Source organism: Pseudoliparis swirei, chromosome 9, assembly GCF_029220125.1.
Source record: "Pseudoliparis swirei isolate HS2019 ecotype Mariana Trench chromosome 9, NWPU_hadal_v1, whole genome shotgun sequence".
NCBI lineage: Eukaryota > Metazoa > Chordata > Actinopteri > Perciformes > Liparidae > Pseudoliparis > Pseudoliparis swirei.
This window is the reverse complement of record NC_079396.1, coordinates 10588485-10606820: the sequence shown is the minus strand read 5'-3', so window position 1 is coordinate 10606820 and position 18336 is coordinate 10588485. Positions and strand designations below refer to the sequence as shown.

General features: G+C 41.0%; 1 protein-coding gene across 3 annotated transcripts in view; it reads left to right on the top strand.

The window, feature by feature from the left end:
• LOC130199694 (thymocyte selection-associated high mobility group box protein TOX-like) overlaps positions 1 to 18336 on the top strand; it is a 72534-nt gene that overhangs the window by 10806 nt on the left and 43392 nt on the right. For 2 of the 3 annotated variants that reach the window (XM_056423409.1, XM_056423408.1), the window contains exon 2: positions 15777 to 15869. The exons of the other annotated variant lie outside the window; for it this stretch is intronic. In XM_056423409.1, coding sequence (XP_056279384.1) covers positions 15777 to 15869 — 93 coding nt within the window. The remainder of the gene's footprint in view (positions 1 to 15776; positions 15870 to 18336) is intronic. 3 annotated transcript variants of the gene reach the window in all.

Sequence of the window (18336 nt, the reverse complement as noted above, 5' to 3'; positions counted from 1 at the left end):
TTACACAAAAATGTATCTACAGGGCATTGCTTTCACGTCCATGTTGTGTGAGATTTCACTCATGCTTATTAACAAGTCTTTGCATCAACATAATACTTAAGATAGATTATTCTTCAGCTGAATTCAGTGCATTGGACGGCACTAGTAATATACAGTATATTGCTGTTCTACTGCAGCCACAACATTCAGGTATGTTTCCCACAGAATGCTCCTGCAGGATGTGCATACAGCGGCATCATGACCGCTCCCCAAAAGTGAAGCCAAAACATCTTGATTGCCCCCTGGTGGCTGGCTGACATCCATGGTTAAGGATTCAAGGATAATTGTTCATTATGCACCACAAGGTTGAACGATGAAATGCAGTGATAGCCCATTTACCACACAGGAAAACATGACAACACAAAAAAAGGTCCTTTGGTCCTTTGGTTCGCCTGTAAAGTGCAGCTTGATCCGGGGTGCCAGGACTGTCACCACAACAGTCTCCCATCAACCTCCCATTGCTGGGCTAGCCTGAAGTCATATATTATCCATATTTTTTTTCCTGCGTCCAGACATATTCCACTTGGCTGAGTAGCCAAGTGGAATATTAGGTCCTAGCTGGGTTAGTTTAGCTTAGTTAGATTAGCTTACAACTCAGCTGTTGGGTTCTCAGTGGTGTTTCGGTCCGGCTGGTCCGGCTTGGCGTTTGGCAGAAGCTGTGGGTGGTGAGCGTCTCAAGGTCTTCTGTAATTTATCCAAGACACGGGCCTCCCTCTCCGATATTGATGACTGTATCTTTGTCGTATGTCATACGCGCTCCAGTAAGAAACACGGAAAAACAACGCATTCAATCTAAAATGTATCAAAGTCAATGGGAGCTACCAGCCGCTGCATGTACATGTGCCCCCGGTGGTGTGGCTGACCCGCACTACAGTTATTCACCGTGTGATGCAGCCCAGTAGCACCGCACAGCTTTCAGATGAGCCTGTAATTAAGTATTCTCGGCGCCTTGAGAGTGCGACTATGGCGCACTGAGCTGAGACCCAACTGCATCTAATTGTCCTGAGTTTTAATTTCTAATGGAATAAGGGCCAGAGGGAACGCAGTTTAATGAGATGCGGTGACTGTGTGTGTGTGTGTGTGTGTGTGTTCTTTTATCTGTTTACTGTAACCGCTATTGGCCCTAGTGAATAGAGAGTAAAACAAGATGTTCTGTTCTGATTTTGTTACCTCGTTTCTGTTTATTCTACAAAGCACTCAGGATGTCTCTGTTTTTCCAAACTGTAAATGTACACGTAATAAATGGTAAATGTAGCTCAAACTTAAGCATAACATAATTGATTGTACATTGACAGTAGAGGTAGAATAAGCCTTTTAGCAAGACCTATGCCCTTTTATACAAACTGGGGAGCGCCTTCTCTTAATAACTGTGTGACATTGGAGACCCTTCCAAAAGTGAGAAGTGCTTTTGCCCTTGGCACTCAAGTTATTGCTTAGACAGCATGGTTGTAGACTGGAAGTGGAAAGGTTGTTTACATAGCCTTGGGAGTGTTTGTGTCATGATTTAGATTCCAGGCATTTCAACATCCAAATAAATTAGCTTAGACTTCTGAAGACAAGTAAACGTCCAAAAGAAGAGATGGGCCAGCTGTGTTTGAAATCTGTTAGGTAGTTTTATCTCGAAAGTTCGAGCTATTTTGTTCCCAGTTATTATAGGCAAAGGAAGTGGGGTCAAAGTTCACATAGCATATGCGGTTCAGGGTATTTGCAATAGGGATGTTTACCCTTTATTTCAGATTATTTAATGGCATGTTACAAAAGCAACAACTATGGCAGCAAAAAGAAGAAAAAAAACTATGCACATGTCACATGACTACATGAATCTTTCAAACATGTTGGTGACTTCACTTTAATTTTTCTAGCTTATCGCTTTTGAGTTTGCTTTTGCAACGGACTCAAGGCCCTTCCTCTTATTGTTTCAGTATGTCAGAGAATGAGGTCACCATTACCGATCTGGCCTGGGGCCAGCTTGACTTCGGCTGATTTAATTGAATCTACGACATGAGTCAAATTCAAACAAGCAGAGACTGCTTTGCCATGACAGCCTCATTACTTCACATTAAGAACTCATTTCACAATGCGTTGTGACTTTGGGCTTGACAAATGGGGAAAATGGATGAAATCAAATAAGTGAGTACATTTTGGAAGGCTACTCTTGAAATGCTCTGGCTGAAAACACTCCAAGTGCTATACATATTTTAAAGGAGAGCCGAACAAATTGTCTTTTTGCTATTTTGTACAAGTTAATGTGAATGCCTTCTGGCTTCGAGTGTTCCCATGTTTGCTGTCTGCAGTAATGGAATGACATTCAATGCCATTTTCCCTTTTAAATGGGTTTTTCATCAAAGCGTTATGAATCCAACCTGCCTTGTCGCTCAAGCCACATACATTGCTGAGAGATGAGGAAATATGCCAATGAAACCTTTCACTGCAGACTTCACTGTTAGCTGTGAGCAGACCAAATAATGGCGCCTTTATCCCATCGACGGCACAACAAACAAGGAAGGCTTTCTTGTGCCAGACCACAAGAAGTGAAATCAGGCCTTATAATGTCTTACATTATGTATATAACACATACGCAACATTCATCGCATAGCAGAATTTCAATATTTCATCAGCTCCAACCTCGACTAAATTTCTAAATTAAGCACGCATTCTTTGAGAGCCACTGGCAGCTCGGCCATGGCTTTCGGGAAAAAGAGAACATACAGCAGGCTCAACGTGCCAGTGCCTACCTCCACAATAGGGAAGAAAATGTTGAGACTGCGAGGGCTGTGGAGTGGAGATATGGCAATGTTTGCTTAGGGCTAGGTATCGGGCACAAAAACAAACATGGCCGCCCTTAATGAGCCTGTTTGCCTGCCAAAGGTAAAGACAGCTGTTGTCTCTCGCCACAATGGAGCAGGCTGCAGTGCCACGGAGCAGAGAGGAGCACTCTGCGTTTCCATAGCAACGCTCACCTTGTGTGTACTGAAGGGGGAACTTATTAAGTCCTCTTTACAGATAATTACTGAGTAAAATGTAAATCGTGGGGCCATACAGCACGTTCATAAGGTCGGACCGTGGAGGGAAAAAAAGGTTTATTAACTATGAAGGGAGTCTTGTTTTTAGAGGGCTAAACATGATGTTATCAGACTGTTTGAGGGGCCGTACTTACTTTTGGTATCTGGCTGTTGGCACTGGAGATAAATCTCTTTCAACTCTCCTCTGGTAAATTAAAACTGGCTTCTCAAAAGGACCCTAATGCACAGGAATATAGGCGAGGGGGGGCTGTAGCGAAACCTGAAAAAGCACTTTTCTCCTGAATGAGAAAATTAATACATCTGAGCTGTGCCTGTCCAACTGAATCAGCACTGACAGCTTGCTGCACTCCAAAGCTAATTTTAGAGTAAAACATGAGTGAGATGACTGCACAAGCATTTTGTTGAGAGGAGAGCAGCCAGAAAGAAACTGAAAACATTAAATGTCCAACCGTCAATTGCATCAGGGTGGCTTCTGTTGAAACAAAGCCCTCCCAGCCCCCACCGCTTTCCTGCCTTTGTTTACAGTACATTCTGAGCTATTGAATGGATGACATTTTTTCCATTATTATACTGTCTTTGTTCTGACAAAAGGACTGACAATGTCACAGATATAGTTCATATTGTATAGATGAGTATGTTGTGGACTGGAGGATCGACAATAACTGAGAAATACCGCACTTGATTATTAAAACAAAATAGAGATGAAAAGACGTGTACCCTTCATGAAAGAAGAGTGTTTGTTGTGCAATCCGGCCTGACAGATGATTTTGAGTGTGAGAAAGTGTGACATTTTGGATCATACAAAGATTACTTTTACTCCATTTCTCCACTGTTTGATTGGTTAAGATTGACTTTGCCACTTAAGTGTCTTAACTTTGATACTGCAACAATGGAAAACTGGAAATCATGCTCTTGAATTAGAAATTAACTGTTCCACATAATTTATGCAAGTCTTAGATTATGTTTGAAGAAGATCATGGGAATCTTCTTCAAACAAAGGAAAAAAGCTTGAGGGATATATTCTTTTTTATCTCTTTTTGACAGCATTCACTTTACACTTTTTTATTATCTTGGAGGAAAAACATTAACATTACAATAAGATTGTGGTTGTCAGATAACTGTCACTGAGGTGCTGCAAAAGCTTGACGCACATTTCCTGTTTGACTATTTAGAAGAAAAGCCACATAACTTAGACAACGCTGCAGTCGTGTGACTTGGTTCGAAATGCCCCTGACCACATCTTTGCACATGGCGATTAGTGATATGACTGGTTGGCAGTATCTGTCCTACATCTTTGCATTACTGTAATACCACATATTGCCTGCTCCTCTTTGTTAATGCTGCAGAGGCAGCAGTCTGAGGGTACAATTGGTTGTTTTTCTGCTGTGCAAGGAAGCATTGAGATGTTTTTACCTTCTTTCTCACCCTATATGATTATTAAATCAGGACAATAGACAGTCCAGGAATAGATGCGGAAAAGGGAGTCTTATGTAAACATACAAATATTTCTCAGAGGCAGAAATGATGTTCGTTTATTCAAGCCTCATTGGGTGGAGCTGAGGAATCACTCAGACCTGATAAAGTAATGAAGCTTAGTATTGATCTTAGCTGTAGCTGGGAGCCGATCTGACTGCCTGCTGAGCTGTATATGAAGTTGATCTATTTATTTTAATAGTAGAATTATTTTTATTTTAAAATTAAGATTGACTGCCTTTTGTTCATTTTTATGTGGTACATAGAGTTACAACAGTAGCTTGATTTCACTTATGCATTGAGATTTACATACTGGAAACATACTACACAGAAATCCGAGTATGACTAAACCTAAAACCATTTCCAGTTAATTAACCATTATGACAAATGTTAATTTTTGCAATTATTTTTGCAGCTGTGCAAGGATTTATCTGCTATTTTCACCTGAATTTCATCATTTTTTTGTCAGAGACATTTGGCTTGCTGCATGTCTCTCAGGCTATAATCTGTTCCCACTTCCCCTGTTTGTTTGCAGCAGTGTCTTTCAATTAAACAGCAGGGTCAGTTTGTTCAGAGATTTTGTTTTCGAGTGACTCCCCAGAGAGGGAGCAGAGGAAATGGCTGAACACATCAGACACATTCGTCTTCTCTGCTTAGTTACCTTGCAGGGGGAAGATGGTGAGACCCATTTCCTCCGTCTAATGTGTTTGCTTTACACCCTATACCCAGTGTCAACATGCAGCTTCATGACAGTCATTTTTCATTTGGAGGAAATAGCTAGCTGAATAAGCCTGGGCATTGCACTGCTTTTTGCGTTTACCAATCTTTTATCAACTGGTTGTGGTTTTAAATGTGGCACACATCGATAATGTGTAAGGTTAAAAGTGCACTAGTCAGAGCTTATTACTTAATAGATTTGGTTAGTTGTTGATTGAGAATAAAAAGCCAATTATCATAATAGGATATGGGACATAATGATATAATTAAATGAGTGTGACAGACACACAATAGGCCTACTCTGTCATCGCCTAAGCCCAGCTCGCTTATTAGAATTAATCTGGCCTAATTAAAAATGCAAATGGCTCAAAGTAATTGACGGAGTTTACATGTTTTTTATAACATTTAACTGATTTAATTACATGGAAAATGAAATGGTGGGATGTGCAATTTAATTTGTCATTTTTGTTGGTGTTCACCTTCCTGTCGGTTGCCACAGAGAAGTGAATATTCTCTCATGCCAGGGAGAGAAGGTAATGAGATTAGTGCTCTCCCTCTCTCTGTTTCTCTCTCCATCTCTGCCTTTCAGAGGCTGTTGGTTTGGTTCATCGAACCAAGAAGAGCTGTTTTATTGTTATCACTGAAAACAGTTCATCTTTATTTTGTGGGGCGCTTCACACAATTGAAAGAGTTTCCCACTACAATGTATGATTTTAAAAGACCACTATATGATTTATAACAGGCACAAATTAAAATAAATCTAATTCATCCTGGTGTTGTTTTCATAATCAAACATCCATGTACAGGAAGGATCAGAGGTCTTAAGAAACATATGTACTTATTTAAAGTGTCATGAGATGTTGCTGTATAGCCTGCAGCAAGTTGCCAGTGTGCACGATATGGTTTGCTGTTTTTCAGTTAAACTGCAGGAAGGTGTTTCTCCCTTGACAGGACTTTTGTCACATCACATTAAAAGATACCAAATAATCTTTTTAACATTTCTGCAAAATCAAATTTTGCAGAAACAAAACATAAAATGTTTATCTGTATGACGCTGCAAGATGCTCAAGACAAAAATAAAAAAATGTCTCGTAAATCAGTCATCTCTCTTTCTACGGTCATACAGTAAATCACAAACAATGAGCTGTTTGAGTGAGAACAGCCAGTTCCTGTTTTCAGCCTTCTTGCCGTTAAAGGTTTCAGACTATATTCAGACTGTGTGCACCTTGTACTGCGAGCTTGTTAAACGTGCAGATTGATAGTTTTGCTTACTTGAAACATGTTTTTTTTTGCACCTTTCAGCCGTGGTCGTAAAAACCCGCTAGCATGTGGTGGACATCCTATGGGGGAGGAAATTGATTATGCTGGGTTTGTTTGTTCTGGAGGCAACATGCATTGTTTAGTTGTTGTTTTTTACAATTCTGACTTCTTGTTTTATCGGTGTATTAAAATATTTAATGGTTGTTATGCCTTTACAGCTGTTTCAAAATAGCTTTATGTGAGCCTGTATTTCCCAATCATAAAAGGTCTACGACAAGAGAAGTAATTTGGAAGTGACAGAACCTTTTTATATTTGATTCACGTGAATGGGCCAGATGTTCTGTTTCTATGCCTCCATTACACCATTTCCCACCCACCTAGCTTTAAAATCATCATCAGCAATGCAGTTATTCAATGTGTAATACAAAGATGTCAACGTCAAGCTACAAAGGGTAGAGTTTGTGAACACGCTGTGAAAAAACACTTTTTATTTGAAGAACATTTATTTTGCAGCAGGATGAAGACTTACCGACATTAAAACTTTGTGTTGACAGGACAGGATCAATTCCAACTGTGTGTCCCTACATCAGCTCAATGTGTTGAAATGGAAAGTATGCTATCGATCTGTGTGCATTAGTGCTCTACAGTAACATAAGCAATGAGTGGCAGAACAAAAGAGGCTCTGTGTGTCATGCTGGAGGAGAGGCCAAGTACAACGAGGACATTTAACTTCATGAAGTCTTTTTGCATTGCATTGTTTATTTTTTTAAGTCGTAACTTGCATTTTTCTTTCATAAATGTATTTTTCTTTTGTATACATCTGGAACAGATTTTAAATAGTTTGGAATATATACTACGCCTAATATGCTGTTTTGCCCTGCAGGAAAATAATCTATTAAAGTATATTGTATTATCCTGCAAAAAATATGATACGTCTTGACTTTAAAAAGCTAAGAAGGCCATTAAAGCATGCTGTAATGGAGGTCAGGCAAGACAGTTACATCCTAGAAGTCAAGATGCTCATTTAAATCTCCATGAGCTGCCCTCACTTACAACTGGATCATCGGATGAGGCTGGAAAGCATACATCCTGCACTGATATTCCTCCTCTTCCGACTCATACTTTCCCTCAAGGGAGAAAACACAATTACTTCATTGTATCACACAGTACAGTATGTCACATTCTGCACATTTCTGTTAAAGAAAAGACGCAGTGTTGTGTCGGGGCATATGGCATCATGATGAATATGCTTCAGAGGAGGGGGGCGGGGGTTCACTGTCAGAGCACAAATTGAATGAACTTTAGCACGGTGATTGGATTAGTGTAGTGTAAACAAAGGGTTATTTCTGTAGATATCTTAATCCCAGGGGCCTGGATTAAAGGTGAACAAACAGAATAAAATGAACAAAGAAAAGTTTCCAATTGGCCCAATATTTCTGCTTTAGTATGTTAATATATATAACATACTTTGTAGAGGAAATACAAGGTGTAAAAAGAAAAACAAGATGTCAAACATCTTTGACCACATCTGAGCGAGAGACAGGTACAGTGCTGAGGCCTTTTCAGTAACTGCACTGTTCAACCGTACACACTGATGACAGGAAACACGGTGGTGACAAGAAAAACCCTGGGATACAGCACAGATGGGTAAAAATAGGCGTTTTGGCAGCAAGTAAGAGGGAGGAGAATAATTAAAAACAAGGGGAACATTGGTGGCAAGTGTCTTGTGAAGGGACTTTCTTCTGCAGGCCCAAGATAGGAAACCTAACTCTTTAATGTTCTGAAGCAGTTCAATCACATTTTGGCTTGTTGGTTTTCTGAGAAAGCGACAGCGGCAGAACAAAAAAAACAGTTTTTATTCCCATAGTTTAACCACAAAGAAACAGTCTGCAACTCCCACACCTTCACAGTTACAAAAGCTGCCCACTTTAACCCATTACCACCTTAAATGTGTTACACATCTCAGTTCTCACAGTGCCGGTAATATTCCCTCTCCATGCTGACCCAGGGAAACCCCACATTTGTTGTTGGTGTGAAAGGTGATCACAGCTTGTCTAAAGCAGTCACTCAATGCTCTTTAAGGTCATGCTGCGGCTTCTTGTGTCAAACACAGCATAGGCTCCCTACAGAATACGGCCATACGAGACATGACTTCCTAAGAGATGCTTTAACATTACTGTATCGTGTAAGCCAAGTGCAATTATCATAAGGACACAAATAAAATGTACACAAACCCTCTTGGTATGGCATAGAAACACAACAATATTGATTGGCACCATCATTTATTAAATGAAAATCATGCTGTATTGAAGAAGACTGTAAACTAGCAATTAAGACCTTGAACCTCTACAACGTTTACAAAGATAATAAATCAAGTGAGAAATAGGTTATTTTCTCAAATATTTCTTTACAATCAGACTTAGAGGAGTTTCCCCCTGGCCACTAGAAAGAATGTACAATTCAGACACTTCCCTATTGGGTCCACTTCTCATAACCGGAGACTGCTGTCCAGTGGAGACCCATCTAGTGGGTCTTAGGATGTATTTGATGAGTCAAAAAGTGATGTGCAAGAACATAAACATGTTGTGCTCATAGTCAGGCAGACGCCACTTTATATTTAGGGGTTACAAACTAGCATTGAAACACTTCTATACTATTGTGATTGTTAGCCTATTGTGTACTTGAACTACTGTGTTGTGAACAGACACAACCCAGCATGTACACATTTGGGTTCAAATAGTAAAATAACTCATATCATCAGTATCCTGTGTCAAACACCATGTTTATTGTCTGACGCGTGTAAACAGCAGTCAAGCCAGCATTTTCTCACCAGACCACCATGTCTCAGCTAACGGTTAAACTGTGACACCCAGTTAGAGTCCGCTTTTGGCCCTTGAGGAATGAAAAACGATGTGTCCTTAACGCCTGCCCCTCCTCTGCATATCTGCTCATTCATCTGGGCCGCTCATTAAAGGGTAATTACCTGTAATTAGTGATTCATGTCGCTTTAATGAAGATGTTGAAAGCTGTTGGAGCCAGAAGGGCTGGCCTTAATTCTGAGTGATGTTCAAGATTAGCGGCAGACAGGAATTCAATAAACACAGACAGATTAATGAAATATTAGTATTTTGCGAGTGCCATAGGTAGCTTGTATATTGTTTATATTTCACATTCATTTTCATTTTTATTGCCGTCAACACCTGGCTCTGGAGGGCAAGTATCAGAGCAGGCTAATGGGCACGATGATAATGAAGCTGTGTGTGTTTAAGTAAGTCTGTGGCACGTTCGCAGGCAAGTGTAATGCTCCAGTGTGTGCTGTGCTGAGTTTCTGTGTGTGTGTGAGTGAGTGTGTGTGTGTGTGTGTTCCCTGGCGGCGTGGTGAGTGTTTAATCTGGCCCGGTGGCGTGCCGTTGGCCCGGCTAATCACAGTGTGTCTGTAGGAGTGCGCTGAGCCAGGGGAGCATGCCGTCGCTAACAGCGCCTGACAGACTCATTAGAGAGACCTGGCACTGAGCTTGCAAGGCACACACACACACGCGCGCACACACACACACCCACACACACACACACAAAGAGAAAGATACACACTCAAACACTTTGAAACACACACAGTGGGAAAGGCACTCAGGCTCAACTATGCAGACATTGGGATAAATTCACACACTCACACACCTCTTTTTTTTGGGACGTTCTTCCTCACGCACACACACACTCATTCATATAATCATTCATACATGAGTGTGTGCTGTTTCGCTCTCCCTTGCTCACACACATACAAACACACGCTCGGTGCGCCACGTGTGAGAACAAGGCAGGCGGTGACCCCTCGCAGTCGCAGCCCAAACACAGACATGAGCCGAGAGAGCATCTGGGAAAGAGGGGAGGGAGGGAGGATGGAGGGTGGGAAAAAGCAAGAGGAGGAGTGGAGCGAAGGGAAGGGTCTGACGCAGCAACGTTTTCTGCCATTCAAATGGTGTGCTTCGAGGCCCATGCAGGCATATGGCATTTCCAAAGGCTAATTATCTGCAGTCAGGAGATCACCTGCACCCAGTCGAGAACCTTAAGAGTGTAACCAGTATGTTAGCAATGTATCGAATGTCGACTGTATTTACCGCTCCTGTGAAGTGTGGCAAGGGTCAGAAAACACTCTTCTTTTTGTCATTGTGTGATAATTAAAGTGGAAAAACTATTAATTTTACTTGAATGACATTTAGCAAAGTTCGACAAACTACTTTGATACATTACTTAAGACTTGCTTGCGTTGCTCTCACAGCGAGGTTCATTGCAGCTCAGCTGCAGAAGAGCCAAGTGGAAACATTAGGTTCGGCTGAATAACAGGTGAATGCAAAGCAGGTCAATATGTAATCAAGTGTGGGCCTGCCAGCTGTTCACTCCCTCTGCTCTGTCACCACACAATGGTGACACACACACACACACACACACGCATCATGCTTTTAAAATAGTAACATAGTTAAAACATGTAAACAAGGAGAAGTCTCTTGCTTTTTATGTATTATATCTCTCTTCTAAATTCTATTCAGTAAAGAAATTGACGTCTCTCTGTTGACACAAAACCAACCGTCATTACAATAACTTGTGAAATACAGTACACTACCAACTGAGAACACTTGAATCATTATGAAGGAGTTATTTTATATTTTTCTTATTGTCAATAAATCCAATGAAAAGACCAAAACCAACAATTACTTTATCTGACTAAAAGCTATTGACTCTAGTCTGATATAGCTCATTCCATTGTGCCCTCTATTGATGTAAAACAAATGATTAATAAGCCACAACGTCTTAGTGTTGCTATGACTCACCACCACACCAATTCTGTATTATTTTGCAGCTGAAAATAGTCCCCAAAAAGGCTCTAATCTCCTGTTTGAGTAATGCTAAACCTGAATAAATAAGTGAGCTTACTACTTTCACGTAAACTGTTGCATATGCACACATCCAGAAGACATGGAGCAACATTAACATCCATTCAAAGTTGTGATTATGTCTACCTGGCTATTGTTAATCCAACAATCACTCTTCTTTTAGCTCTGTGTTGCTCTCACAGATAGGGAAGTTGGAACACATTGTAGGTTTTGGTCTTTTCCTTGAAATATATCAGACTTGTTCTCTCTTACTCTAACACTTGAAAACAAAAGACTTGCAAGAATAAAGAACAAACAAGAAGATCCAACTCAAAAGAACGCCTGGCCGAATGATGAGAAGTTATACTGAATATTATTCTGCCGAGTCTCTCTCTCTCGCTCTCTCTCTCTCTCTCTCTCTCTCTCTCTTTCTCTCTCTCAATTTAAAACACTAACCACCTTGTCGGGATTGTTAATCAGCTGTAACTGGAACAAGTTTATCTGACAATCTTGTTTCGCCTAAAAGCAAAAATCAAACTGTCTTTAATTTTCCTACCACTGCACCATATAACAGGCCAAATCTCCCCCTTCTCGCTCTCTCTCTCTTCAGAGTACAATAGCTGTTTTGCTCTCTTCTCACCCCTATTCTCTCTCTCACTCTTCTCCAGCACAAGGCTGTGACATTGAGGGAATGTGATGTGATGTATTGTCGTGAATAATGTATTCTGTGAGGATTGTACAGAGTGCGTAGAGCAGATGGCAGCAGGTTGATCTCAATGTGTGTGTGTGTGTGTGTTTGTGTCTGTGTGTGTGTGGGCGTGCGTGTATGTTTTATGATGACAGTGTGTGTATATGTGTGATGTTTGTGTGTGTTTGTGTGTGGGTGTGTGTGCTCACCCAGAATGGGGGAGGGGACGTAGCGGAAGATGGTTAGGGAGGGGGGAGGGAGAGTGGGGGTTGGTGTGCATGTGTGTCTATGTGAGCCTCCTTTGTGAGATAAAACATGCAAATGGTGGATTATTTTAATGCAGTTTTTTCTAGAGCCCTGAGCTGTAATCCCTAAAGCAGTTGAAATGAAAATAGTATATGTTTTCTTTCAAACTCTCTCCCTCCGTCTCTGTTTTTATGTTCCCTGATAGGAATTTACAACCACCAGCTGTCTAGGAACGAGATCCTTTGCGCTTAAATTTCTCTCTGGTGTAGTTACAGCCAAATACTGATGATTACAGCCGGATAGCATGGAATTGACAAATGCTATTCAGGCCTGAACTGCTCCTTTACGCAGTGGAAGATCATGGTTGGGAAATGTTTCCGATTGAATGGTGATAACAGTGTCAATCATAGAAATGTAGCCGAACACTCAGTTTGTTTCTTTGAGTGGACTGCACATATGAAATATGCACATTTATAAACACTTGCACATGTGCAAGCACGCTGAATGTAACAAATAAATAAAAATGTGGCTCAGAATCACAGGACTACAGCCCTTGTGTTACATTGTGCTTTTTGTCCCCATATATATATATATATATATAGTACATCTATAGTTTATAATGTGTCTAAACAATAAAGAATGTCTAAACCATCATCTGAACTAACCAACTTTTTGTCATGTTTTCACATGTGAAAGATCATATTTCACATGTGAAAAGAAGAAAACACGTTTCTTTGTTGAAGAATGCAATATTTAGAAATATCTGAAAAAAACACATGAAAGAAATAAAAACATGTGCAGAAAACAATAATTGGTCTGAGTATGTGTTTTGGCTTTTTTGGAAAGGATGAATAGGAGTATAATAAGCAGTGGAAAAGCACACAAGCACATAAATAAAACCCAGTATGAAGATGTCCCCTATAGACGAAGCTAGCAGATGGCAAAATCAATTTACATTCACTTAGGTGATGCATTTAAATACTGAAGGTTATTCGACAGTTCCCTGCACTTAGCAGAGACTTTGTTCTGAAATATAAACTGTAGGCGACTCCTACTGTTTGTGTTTGATGGCTTAGTCATTCACGCAATTACACCATATTGATATTGTGTGCCTTTATATACTGTTACTTCTCATGCCCATCCTGTTCCTCCCTGTTGGGAGCTGGCGATCTCAGGCTGCCTCAGGCCCCTGAAGGCTCATCAGCGATGTGGCAGCAACAAGATATTCAAGGTGGCAAGTTTGGTTGCAAGGTGCCTGGCACCTGGTCTGCAGCACTGTTATGTTTCTGAGGCAAGACACCGAAACAACAGCACACATCCATTTATTCAACCCTCCCACACCACGGATGCAAAAAACAGTGGAAAAGAGAGGAACCTCGTTCATGCTTTCTAGATGAAAACATTGAATCAATTAGTCTGAGTTTTTGAGCACGAGAGTATTTTCTAGACATTTCAAGGCTGAAACAGAGCGTATGAAACTGTACGGAGAAGAAAGCTTGTACATTGTCTCTTTCATATTGGGGACAGTGAGCATAATTGATTAAATGTATTTAAGTATTTGAGCGAGTCGGTTCAGCCTCTCTGGGATGGTTGATATTGTACTTAGGAAGAATATTGCCCCAGGCAATTCATTAGTAGTAAATAATTGAGAGGCTCGGATCGTGCTAAGGTGAAACGCCTGTTATTATTTTATGGAGTTTGTGTTCTTAGGGCTCTTCAGTTTAAGGATATAAAAAATGCACAAGCCTTCCTCCCAATTACTCACCGGAAAGATTAACAATGGCCGTTAATGACTAATCGTCCATCTTTCATTGTTTTCAAGCTCTGTAAAAGTGCTTTGCTGCCTCATTATCAATTATATTACTACATTTAGCAATTCTCTCTTATGTGATGGAGGATGACATTTTATCCTCATGGTTTTTACGTGTTTTATTTGTTTCATTTAAGACAATTAAGGGACACCAGCTATTGCTGAAGCATACCCTCCATTGCCATTATATTTAAAAGAAATTAAATATCTCCAACCTTTTGAAAGCTTTTAGCTCAGATGCTCAAGGCGGGGTGTCGAGATTTGGATGGAGATTTCAACCAGGCGGGCAGCAGGCCAGTAAGCAGCGATATGAATCAGGGCTTATATTAAACATAGATGAAACAACAGCAGTCCTCAGTGTTGAATGCCCCCTACATCTGTTTATTCAACCTCAGAGAGGCTCATACAAATGTTGTTTCTTGACATTAACTTCAACTAAAAGGTTTTCTAAAGATTTCCTTTAAACCCCAATGTTGTTTTACTTCTCTGGGACTTTAATTTGCTTCTGTGTATGCTTCAACTCAGATGAAAATTGTCACCTTTCCTTGTTGGTTTTCCGGTGATGAAACCTAAAGGCCACTGAGGTTTTATTTAACATCTTGCACACCCACACAACATCACGTGACAACCAATACATGCATCTGAGGGTCTATTGGTTAGTCACAGCACTGCATGCAATATAATAGCATTATATGTTTAGCTCGGTCTGTGGTCGAGGTGCAGGAGGGGTTTGTTCTCAACAGGTCAACTGTTGCGTATAGTTTCCGAGTGTTTTGTAAGATAGGGATATTTGCGGTTGGACTGTTGTTTTCTACGCCATCCTCCAGGCTGACAGTCGATCTATCTGACTCCATTTGTTGGTAATTCCCTCACTTATCATCAGCGCCACCAGCAGGTCAAAAGTTAGACTTCAGTTGTAACCTAATGAGAACATTTCAGATTCAACATATTCCAAAAACGTTAGTGTTCACAGGATGACTCGTTTTCATTCGGATAACAACATGGCACGACACACTATTTTTCAACCCCACAACCATTCAACAATTTTGTTGCAAATGCTTTTTTGGTTTTTTTATTACTAATGAGCATTTGATATATGAGCTGTTGCTTGCAGGTCTTAGTTATAATGTAGGTTATATTAGATTACCAATTCATAATGTTCATGGAGTGTAAATCCACTCGTTGCTTCATGATACTCCGAAGGTCTCCAGATCATTGGCTCAGCGCCAGCGTTCAGCCCCACTGTTTTGTAGGGGGTTTGTGTATATGCTTGTCAGTGTGTGCAAGAGAGTAGGGAGGTGGGCATGGGGAGGAGGCGTGTTCGGGGTGGAGGGGTTGTCAGATCATTAACCTCCATTCTTCCCCTTGCATGGCGCTGCGTAGAGTCACGGTGGAGGTCTCATGTCATTTCTCCTCCCCCTGTACGCGTGTGCTGGGCATTATGGGCAGAGCAGAGCAACTGGAGAAAGGGAGCAGGGAAAGGTTCACGATGGAACGGAGGGGGGAGAAGGGAGGGGGTCTTGACATGTTCCTTTACAAATGCCCTGCTTGTATCTTGCAAACTAAAGCCCCGCCATCTCGTTTCCTTCCCCACTTTTGTCTTCTCTGTCTCTTCTCTTTCTCTCCCTGCCGTCTCTCTCTCTCTCTAACCACAGGCCCGATACACTGTGGGTGAACGAGGGGTTAGGCTCCACACTGCCCACCCTCCAGGCATCAATCCAGCTAGGAAAAGACTGCCCACTGCTGTGGTGAGATACAGTAGCCAAGCACCCAATTTATGAAACCCATTCTGTTTATCAGCCAATTGATTCAAGCTACTGACCCGGGCCCCGTGGTATTTTAGAGGCTCCAACCTGAGGATATCTTGAGTTCTGATGAAATGCTTACTTAAACACATGAAAATCCCTTTAAGAACACACGCAAGCTATCTATGTTTTCCACATACACGAGTGAACACATAGAAAAACCTCATTATTTTATACTCTCGAGACCACAATGCAAATATTGCATATATTTGCATTTAAAAACAAGGTCACTTGCTGTAATTGACAGATGACGTCAAGAGTTATCTTTTCTAATTGCAGCAACATAAGTATGAATACATAAAATACGTCCCTGTGGATGTTATAGTCACAGGCGGATGTTTGCCTTCATAGAAACAAATTAAGTTTTAAACTGAAAGCACTTTTGACATCTTCAGAATCAATCCGTAACAGCTTTTTAATTAATGATTAATTAATTACTGTAATACCGAATTTAACTATTTGGCAGAGAAATTGTAAGTAGTGCCCACAAATTAATACATAACAGATTTCCTGAAAAAGATCCATTAGAATCATATGACGCAATGTTACTTCCTGTGGATTTGAAATCTCTTGTCTCATATTGTTGGTTATAATATAGCACACGTCCCTGTTTAGTAAACTGTAAAACTTCATATTAGTGCGTGTATTACAGGTTCTATAATTGTATGGCGTCTGAAAGTAAACATAGCACAACCTGATTGTCAGTAACAGTAAATGACAACACTTCCTTCCCACCTTCTATAATTGTATGTCTTGTGCTGCATGGTAAAGTCCACGTCATGTTGGTGTTTGTATAGGAGACCCAGTCCAACACGCAGATTAACGACACATAGGAATCGACTGACGTATTCCTTCTGCTCATCATTAGATATTTTAGTTACTGCAGAACAGTCAAACTTCAGCCTTTTTTCTTCTTCTTTTCCCATTGCAGTCTCATACAATTCTGTGCAGAGGCAAGAGTGCACTAGATTGCAATAAGATAACCAATTATATGTTAGAGGAAACCAGACTTTTCTTTCCTGCTGCAGTTATCTGATGCTGAGGTGAGCAGAGGCAAAAGGCTGTGGTAGTGTGACATTTACTCAGCCCTTTATCTTCTCTCATAGCTGTTTACCCCAGTCAGTTAAAAGTGGCTTGTGCTCTGCATCCGCTCCTGCTGCCAGAGAAACCTCAACGACATAGACTCACGTAGAGACACACTGCGCTTACTGTTCGGACATATTGTACACACAGACACAGGCCTGCTCGTTGTCACCTCAGACAGTGTGCGTGTCAGGTAGACTGGTGGGATAACCACTTTTCTCCCAACATGTGAAGTTAGGTACCATACTGCACCTGCTGGAGCTAGTTGCTAATTGCATGTGATGCCACTGTGCTCGAGGCTAAGAAGGCATTTCCCAGATCTGGTTCGCAGAAAGGGTGAAGCATGAGAGCGGCCGTGTGGGTATCACTTTGGTGTGTGCTCGTGTGTGCCACTGGTTACAGATACATTACACCTTGATGCAAGAAGGCACATTTTAGCAGAATGTTGTCCTTCCATACAATCGTGGTGCGTAATATCATAGCTTGCTCCCTTTAGCTCTTCAATCTCGTTAGTGCGCACACATAGCTACTGATGATACACAATCAAGCTATATGTTGATATACGTCAACCTCTTAGAGAGACAGCACAGTCATGTTTTATCCAACAAGTCAATAGGCAGCAAAGCTTTGACTTTAAGCTGCAGCCGGATATATTTTATAAAAAAATGTATGACAGGTACTGACCACCTTTTGATTTAAAACTTGCATTTTTATACATCAAGCTGATATAGAACAACACTAGCATTCATTTATGGACACATTATTAATTTAAATCTAATATTTACTCTCCTTTTAGCTCTGTTTGTGTCTCCACCAACTGTGAAGGGGGAAGACTGGCTATGTTCACTGCATGGTTACGGTGACTGCCTGCCGAGTGCTAACGACTCACTCACTACTCTTAACTGGCCCATGGCTAGTAGTAGTGGCCGCTAGTGGTAACACAGCTGAGTGCATCTGTGACATATGTTTTGGACAGTGTGTTTGGCTGACAGCTGACTGTAGGCTATGGATGGTGTGTTTGGCTAAGAGCTAACAGCGAAGAGCTAACGGAATGACCAGTACACACACTGCTTAGTACCATGTTGCCACTCAGCCGCTGCTACGCGGGCGGACAGCTTGGTGAGTTTGATTTTGGTTTCAGATAGATTGTAGCCTATGAAGTGTGTTGTACGACCAACTTGTCTGCATACATCAGTGCCTGTTTCTGAGTTTGAATGAAGTGTGTGTAGAAGTTGTCATTTCAGAAACACTTGTAAGTTTCTATTTAACACACCATCCTAAGATAAAGATTATATAATCATTGTTGTTTTTGGTCTGTTTTTGACAG